Consider the following 9,292-nt stretch of genomic DNA (forward strand, 5'->3'; position numbering starts at 1 on the left):
GTCAAAAACACTAAAAATACTTGATTCTTTATTGAGTCTTAACACTTGACAAAAAATCATGCCTAGTCAATGTCTAAAGGGTGGAGCCACAAACCTAGCACCACCATGAACTAAGGTGTGGGAATGATCGACTTTTGGCAGAGTCTTTGGTCCATGGGAGAGGTTAAGGCAATACCTGGTTGCATCTCCAAGCAATAATGCAGCTCTCACAGTATCTTAAAGCCTCTGAAAATAACAAAGGCAAAATTAACAACAAATATGTTTATGTGAATTAGAATGAGAGGGAAATAAAGGTGGTGGATGGGAGTGGGTGTATGACTTTGACTTGGCTACCTCACTTACAAAAGGGTAAAAACCCTTGGTAGGGTATATAGAAAGAATGAAACAAAAGGGGTAAACCAAGTCTATCCATCTATATACCAAGGGCCTCTTCCCCATTATAAGGAAGGTAGCCAGCTAATGCAACTCCCCTTCAATACAATCTATTCCACTAAATCTTAGCTCCTTGTAGATGAGGGGTCATCCCAGTCTCCTGTCCACTGCCCAGGTCACAAGCAAAGTACAAAGTAATTAAAAATTGTGCAGCTTTTAATCCCCAGAAGGGAGTTGTTATAACTATTATGCAACCCCTTCATGTGGGGGAAAAGACTTGGTTTATGGAAAGAAAATGTTTATTTCAATTAGGCCTTAAAAAAAAAAATAATAATATAAATAAAGAATAAAATAAAATGTGTATTTTGGATGTTCTCATACAATGAAAAACACCTACAGCTTTAATGAATGGGACCTTTTGCAGTGAGCGATTTGATACCGGACACCGCCAGATTGTGTAATTCTTGCCGGAAAATAAATACTCTTTTGGGCAAGTATTATAAGCTTGCAGAGGTGTATCGTTGTACATTATTGTGTCTGAAATTTAAGTCAATATTATAACATTAAAAGTCATGTTTTTAATTTTAAATACACTTATGCAGCAATTTATGTCGCTTTTTTTTTTTTTTTTAAATATTGGCTTCCAAATTAGCTAAGTCACCCCTTTTCCTCGTGAAATCCGAGACAATTGAAAATTCTAGCACTAAAAGGAGTCTGCGAGCCTGACTGCGAAAGGTCCCATTCAGAGGCTATCCCTCTGAACCAGCAAAATAAAAAAGCCAGTATACTGTTAGGATGAGTCCTGTAAATCACAAACAGTTAGTGTAAACATGACTATACATGTGCAATGCATATGTGTGCTCTTGTGTGAATGTCTGGTCATGAAAGCTACCTTTTCAATATCAACAATTCTAAAAAACTACCTGAATATATGTCATCGTGCAGACTTATCTTTTGATAATGAACTTAAAAAGTTCTAAATACTAATATCAATAAATAACAATAATTCATCTTCAGACTTTAAAACTATTCATACCACTATATGAAGACTATACATGAGTGAAATGTGTACTTACATCTAAGAGATTCGTGATTGTGGTTAAAAGACGAGGAACTCTGCATCCACCTACAATATGTCACAGGAGGGCTTTTCCCGGAAAGGGTTAGCCCTCTGAGAAGAAAACCCAATTAGGAGGTAATCTTCTTGCTCATGTTGTGAGATGAACTCTTTAATTTCCTTTACAGCCTCTGATACTGGGGTGCGCGCAATGGAAGCCTGTCTCTGAAGCTGCTCCACCACTAAGCGTTGCTGCTGTACATTGCTTAGCTGCTTGAATAAAAGGAACCCTACTCAATCTCAATGCTAGACACATAAAGCACAAAAAATTATTGGAATTCAGTGTTTTTTTCCCAGTACATATGGAGTAATTGCAAAAATATTCTACGGGTCAATTGCATAATAGGAAATATAATGAAAGAGAAAAAGCAGGGTAAATACAACTATCCAGCTATACAATTTCATGCTTATAATAAGCACCAAATATTCTTACAATTTTTCAACTAGCTGTAGGTACTAGGGTTGTAGATTTCAACTGAAAAAACAGATTTTCTTTTAACACTAGAATTTTTTTTGAAGAACTGGTGGTAGATGTCACTTTCTAAGTGGTCCATGATTTTCTTTTTCCTGGCTAACCCTGTGATGTGGGTACAGTATATTGAATTTTCTTTCAAAGAAAAGAAAAAAAAAAAATAATAATAATAATAATAAATAAATAATAATAATAATAACTATACAAGGGAACTATTGGGATGGTTTTGGGGCACCTTATTATTATAAATTATTTTTTCTATGATTTATCAAGTGTCTACACTTGTTTTGCCCATTGTTTGGAACCATGCTATGAGAGCATATTTGAGTGTGATTCTTATGAATTGTTTGTAGGCAGTAATTTAATTTCCTTCTGTTGTTCAAAACTCATCCTTGTAACTGATTTTAGTATGTTTACTTTCATTGTCAGATTTTCAATGTGCAGGCTCAAGGTCATACAAGTATCAGAAGTGAGGCGTAGACTATTAGGATTCTTTTCTAATGAAAGGATTTGGTTGCTGTCTGGAGTAAGGAATGTTATTAATGGTTTATGGGTTGAAGCTTCCATTCTACTGCTTGACCCATTATTCCAGTTTGTCTAAATAAGCTTGGATGTCCTTAGCTGCTATGTTGTATTCATTACACCCAGTTATAATTAAGTAGTTCTGTGGGAGTGTGATCCAAGCGTCACGGTCCACCAGACCCTGATTTCGTGCTCAACCAGCCAACCAGGGTGAAAGTTGGATTCATCTCCCTCTGAGTTACCATGGTCTGAGTTATCATGAGAAGCCCAGGTCGGCTGTGTGAGCAAGATATCAGGGTTTGGAGGTTCGTGACACTTAGATCACTCTCCCACAGAGCAACTCAAGTGTGAGGTCATCTTTGTAAGTGAATGCACTGGCATTATATTTCTGGATCTGGTGTTGGAAGACAAGTTGTGAAGAAGTTAAATCATATAGGTGGGAGCACTGTTCAATGAGGGACTCCAATGTAAAGTCTACAGCTGGATACCCTGCCAGTCTGGAGGAAGACAGGAATTGGCTGAAATTTCAATGGAGTGCCATCGATCTTCAATCAACCTGGAGACAGCACCACAAGGATGTGTGGCCCCTTGCCAGATTGCTCCCAAAATTTAATGTATTCTATTAATTTATCTATTTATCATTAGCATTTCTTTATTAGATATCAGTATCCAGCATCTTCCTTTACATACTTTCTCCTAGTAGCCAAAAACTGAGAAACTACATGCTCAACATGTATAGATAGCATAGCAAAAAGCCCATTTCCCCTCACAAGGGAGATGGCTAGTCAAGGCATGCATGTATCTTCCATCCATTCCAAATCCTTTTGTTGTCCCTATCTTAGCTACTTGTGGATGAAGGGTCATACCTGTCCCCTGCCTGAGTCAAAAGCAATGCAATAAGACAGCACCTACACAGCAGGGCCCAACAGTCAAAGCTGGTTTACCTCCTACTGCTTCTTTACATAGCAACCCTCCCCTCTTGTCCACTAAAGTGATATGAGAGGATAAAAGTACTCCACTCAAAATCTATCAATTTATCATCCATTCATAACCACTCTCCACTTACACCTATCACTTGCCCTCTCCCTTCCCTGCTCAACAAATATTCTGCTTTTGACCAAGGCCACCTCCACCTCATCCATCCCATTCTTGCTCTTCCCTTCAAATTTACTTCACCCCACCCACCTCTGCCTTCTACACTCTTTGCTAGTCTTTCTTCACTCATTCTTTCCATCCAATGGCCCCTTCACCCTATACATCCATCTCTTTCTTGTCTTCCTCTTAAGTTCACTCCATCCATTTCTGCTTTCCACTCTCATTCTTTACATATACCAAATCCAATCCAGTACTTTTTTGTCTACCCCATCTGACAGCTGTTTCCACTATTATTATATACCTCATATCCTCCTTTCTCACTTTATCCATCCTCATAACATCTGCCATAACTCTTAAACCTAAAATTCAAACTCTCTACTGCCTACAGTGCTATGGGCACAACTACTTCATACAATCCTTGCTCCCATCCCTACTTATTTTCCTTTCCTTTCCACATTTATTTGCATCTTATACTCCTCATGCAACCTCCACCTACACTCCTCCATTCACTACATGCGACCCGTCCTCCCATCCTTTCAATTCACACCTAACTCACTACCTTCATCATTTCTTCTACCCTTCATCACTTTACTTTTCCCCACATTTCCTGTCACCTTTCTCCTCCCATATACCCTTTCAAACTCTACCACCACCTGCTTCAGTCGAGCCTCAGACACGGCCACAAGCGCAGTGTCACCCACAAACAGCTGGCTTACCTCCCACTTCCTTCCACTCTCACTTGCCAACTTGAAACCCTTGCCTAGCACTTTTGTGTCTACCTCCATTACCTCCCCACCCATATACATGCCTAACAACTATGGCAATGTAACATAACTCTAATACAACCCTATTTTCCCACTATTCTCTGCCCTTACCTTGTAAAACCTCTTCAAACCAAAAAGGAAAATAAAAGAGAGGAAAAAATTATAAGTCCAATACTGAAAACCCTTGGATTCAGCAAAGTAAAATAATACCAAATCCTCAAATAGTACTTCCACCATTCCATGTGTGGTTTCTAAGTATTAACCCAAAGCTGATTTCTACTTCATTACAATGAGGCATTTTAAACTGGATATATTTGGAATCATTTTGCTTTATCCCATGCATGGTTTCTTTTCTTTTTAGCTCTTAAGATAAGTCCTTCTACTAGAATGTCAACAGAAAATCAACAAACAATAATGGTCCCAAGGTAGTGTACAGAAAAAGGTGGCATTTGATGTGAAGTAGTTCAGGTGCCAGAAAAGGTGAGATATTTTTTACTACACCACTCATCTCATCCCAAATTCTTTCATGCTCCATATACAAAAATTATCATAAATGAGCCATTTTGGTGACCTCTTCAACGGTATTTGAATAATAAAATGAAACGGCTTTGGGTCAGACATGCACTTTCCATTTACCATCTTAACCCCTTCCATACGGTGCCGCACACGTAGGCGTCATGGACTTAGATCTCGGTGGCAGCAGCCAATGCCAGCCGTACGACGTGTCGTAATAATATTCGCATCATAAAATATAGTCACCGCTTATATCGATCGTTCTCTCTTCACCCGTGAGTTTTGATAACCATAGAAAATGCGATTACAAAAGAATTAGAAAGAATGTCATTATGGAGGGGCGACTACAATAAATATAATCAAGACGCCGATATGGCAGCCTCACGAATACACTCGCTCCCCATGACGCCTCCGTGTGCGGCACCGTATGGAAGGGGTTAAGAGATATTAACTAAAATTACTGAAGTACTTTAGGCTTCATGTCAGGTCTGCACTTTCCATCATCACCACTGGAAGCTGATAAGGTACTTCAACTTAATTTTATGGTAGTTGATGAATAAGGGGAGGGGTTGTTTACAAAGTTGTCTGGGGGAAGGGGTTTTGTTTGGTTACAGGGCATTTCGTTACATGGCCAGTTCGCTACCAACCATTTTGCTACATTGTTTGGTTGTTTCGCTACATTGTTTAGGTCCTTTCATTACATATCGTGTGTGAAATGAACAGGCATTCTAATAGTAATGTGCATGATAAGTCAGTTTTATAATTATCTGCCAGATAATCTGCCTGATGACTGCATAAAACAAAGCCTGATAAAAACAATTTTATCTATCCCCAAACTACCTCATTATGCAAATTCTTCTTCTGTTGCCTATAAAGTTACTTTAACCCATTAAACTCCGATGACAAGATTATTGTCATTTGGTCAAATAAAACAAAAAATCATAAAACACCAAAATGTTTGATCAAACAGCACCAGAAAAAATATGACGTCAGTCCTCGCTTCGTGCGAGGACTGACGTCATATTTTTCTGGTGTTTGATCAAACATTTTGGTGTTTTATGATTTTTTGTTTTATTTGACCAAATGACAATAATCTTGTCATCGGAGTTTAATGGGTTAAAAACCTATAAAGTTACTTTATAAACCTGCACACATTGTATTTTTTATCATATTCAGATCTCAAATGCAAAAATAAAGTGTTGTGAAATGTAATGAAACAACCAAACAATATAGCCAAACGACTGAAACAATGTACCAAAATGGTAGCGAACTGGCCAAGTAGCGAAACAACCAGATACCTTCTGTTCCACTAACACAACTATATTTTTAATCTATTTTTGCTTTGCCTTTGAAATCTATTTTTTCTATGAAATGGTTATGTTAGGATATATTAGGCAATGTTACTGTAAGTTCGTTGTTAAATATCCATGCTTGTGTGTTTCTAGACTTTACCCATTTTGTAAGGGGAGACATTTAATTCTTAATGAAGGGGGATTACCCAAATAATATCCATAGGTTTTGATGTCTTCAAAACCCCTAAATCATAGGAAAAAATAGCATAAGTACCACCTCCAATAGAAGACAGGTGTAACAGTAAAAATTGCGTGAAATCACACTTGCCAGAACATCAGAAATTGTGGTTTAACATGCATTTTAACTATTTTGTGGCTCTGTAATATTCTATGACACTTGCATGCGGGAAAGTATAAAAATTACCCTTTACTTATTTTTTCACTACCATACATCATTTACTGGTAGTCGCCATTTGATTTCATTCAGCTTTGGGAACCCTCCCACTCAACAGGTTCGCCATCAATCTGTATAATCAAACAGACTACTATCATAACTATGGAGACAATAGTACACCTGATCTACAAATATTGTATAATTATAGGATTGCTATGATTTTCACACATGTCCTTGACGGGAACCACAGTAATGCTAATAGGAAGTAAGCATCGAGGAGTCCTTGGGTGGTATTGCCTGGGATGATCAAGACATTGCATCAGCGATTACCCATGATACGGGCAAGCTAATCCACCTAAACCAGTATCAACGAATAGCACTGGCACTTGTAATCAAAACTATATCGCCGTTAACGGAAAGAAAATATCAAAGAACTCTGATTTACCATATCCATTTTGCACAATTCCGTTTGCCCTGCTCAAGATGATCTCAACCCAACACCTACTTTGTCCGTTTTTTGTAAGTTTAACTTTAATTACCTGTACTTCTAAAGAAATGTCAAACGACCAAGTATATAAAATTCTATGTTACACAGAAATATAGAAATATTTTTTATGATTCTATTGCATCTATATACATTACTAACTACATATTCGTAATGATATATTTCCAACAAAGTCAAAGCCAAAGTCATATACTACGAGTCAAACAAAGGTGTAGTCGCTATCTTTGTAAGGTTGCGTCGAAAGGCTGCGCAAGGTTTGTCTTTTTTGGGTCAATATGAATCTATAAATCCTTCACTTTATGTACAGAACTTATATATTGGAGTATATCATGTTATATTTGAACTATTTACATTATAATACACCTAAAAATGTATCAGTCTTTGATTGAAAAATGTCGATATTCACACCTGGGAGTGGCCATAATTTGTAAGGCTGTTTCGAAACAATCTTCCTAATTCACAGACCCATCGTGTGTTCTCCGTGTAAGACTGCACATGCATTCAATATTTCACCAAACTGCTACAGCTATTAGGATGACATCTCGATGCAACATTTTAAATCTGTAGCAGACAAGAATTATATCGTGAAGATAAGGGCCCAATCAAAAGGGCCCACTTAATCCCAAAACGCATTCAAAGGAATGAAAAATAAAGGTTTTATGCAAATAAAATGATGCATTAATAATTAAATCATGAAACAACAAGTCCGAGTAATTCATTAAGCATAATTTGAAATTGTTTTCAAAGTATTATGATTGGAACGTGTGCATTTAATGTGTGCACATATGACTACAACAATCAAAATTATGTAAATTACCAAGCACAAATCACCTAGACAGCAAGTAATCTAAAACAACAGTGTTGTTTTTTACAAGACGAGGAATAACATCATCCGCAAAAATTCCAGATTACAAATATTTTTCGATGCACATCAACATAAGAGATTCATCTGAGAGCGAAGAACGTAATATATATATTTTTTACGATTTTCAACTACCTGAATGGCCGTTCACAACTGACTTGTGTGAAGAAGGTCAAAAGATATTTGTAAGTTAAGAATGAATTCGAGTGTGCAGATACAGGCTAAGAATAATTTAACATATACGGAAATAGCAAATCGGGCTATTCCTACATGACGGCCGCGTCAGACTACGCGTCAAATCGTAGGGAACTGACCCCGGTGGTCCTCACAACACCCTCAAATTGAGGTGCACTACACTCGCGCCAGTCCTCTCAGGATTGGTGAATTGGTGAGGCGCAACAGATCAACCAAACCGCCTCACTCACCATGTCACACAAGTCGTAGCTCTACTGGGGTCGTGAGCACGTTATTCAGCTTAAAAACTCCCCCCACCCATCACAAGGGGGGAGGGGCAGTTGGTGCATATGCCCTGGGGCGGCACATTTATGGGGGCGACAATTCTAGTCTGGACATGTCGCCCACAAAGCTGACAAAAGAATTATAATAAAAAAGGTCAAAGAAGCCTTGAATATATTACCATAATATCGCCAGCCTCATAAAGAAGTGCCTAAGTCATTTGTCCAACTTTTCGGGAAATCGGAAAAAAAAGAGTTTTTCTATTTTATAAATGTACGCAATGTTGATCCTAATGTAGTTTTAACCTACTCAGACACTATATATATATATATATATATATATATATATATATATATATATATATATATATATATATATATATATATATATATATATATATATAAAATCCAGAAATTGACGAAAAATGGCTTAGGCAATTGCTTTAAGAGGGTGACGATATACAAAATTTGCGTTAGAATCAACAGAATATGAAATAGTTTCCCCTTATCCTTTCTGCAACAGGGACATCAAATAATTTTTTTTTTAATTATTTCGGCTACAAAGCCGAAATTTTTTTTAATTTCCTTTTATTATTATTATTATTTCGGCTACAAAGCCCTCTGTGAGGGGCACCGTCCTAGCCTTCCGATAGGGAGGAGTTTGTGACGTTAAACCATATCAATTATTTCGGAAGCCAATAGCTAAAACAGGTTATAATGCATGGTGGTGATGGGTGAAGGTGGGGAGTTATTGAGAACTTTACCCCGGAGTGAAACTTAGGCATGGAAAGGCTCTGCCTGTGGCAAGTGAAACATCACCTGTACAAAGATAGAAATGCCAGGTATGAACTTGGTAGCGTGCGTCGTTCACCCAGGGCAATGAGTCGACGTTTGAACACAGGAGAGGTAAAAAGCGAGCGTTTTACACT

General features: G+C 37.6%; 1 protein-coding gene across 5 annotated transcripts; it reads right to left on the reverse strand.

Annotated features, from left to right (window-relative positions):
• Window positions 1-15: 15 nt before the first annotated feature.
• Window positions 16-7,061, reverse strand: LOC143034012 (guanine nucleotide-binding protein subunit gamma-1-like). Of its 5 annotated transcripts, XR_012967217.1 has the most exons (4): window positions 6,987-7,060; window positions 1,449-1,702; window positions 770-909; window positions 16-225 (listed from the first exon to the last, which is right to left on the reverse strand). XR_012967217.1 is itself a non-coding variant. In XM_076199846.1 (3 exons), the coding sequence occupies exons 1-3, from the start codon at window positions 6,993-6,995 to the stop codon at window positions 207-209; spliced, it is 225 nt and encodes a 74-aa protein (XP_076055961.1). In that variant the 5' UTR covers window positions 6,996-7,061; the 3' UTR covers window positions 16-206. The 5 variants fall into 5 exon arrangements, 2 of the variants coding, with proteins under 2 accessions (XP_076055961.1, XP_076055960.1); XR_012967218.1 differs by lacking the exon at window positions 770-909 and having other exon boundaries at window positions 1,449-1,699; window positions 6,987-7,061; XR_012967216.1 differs by lacking the exon at window positions 770-909.
• Window positions 7,062-9,292: the final 2,231 nt, after the last annotated feature.

The sequence above is a fragment of the Oratosquilla oratoria genome, chromosome 16 (assembly GCF_046742065.1).
Source record: "Oratosquilla oratoria isolate Oo_2021 chromosome 16, ASM4674206v1, whole genome shotgun sequence".
NCBI classification, from domain to species: domain Eukaryota; kingdom Metazoa; phylum Arthropoda; class Malacostraca; order Stomatopoda; family Squillidae; genus Oratosquilla; species Oratosquilla oratoria.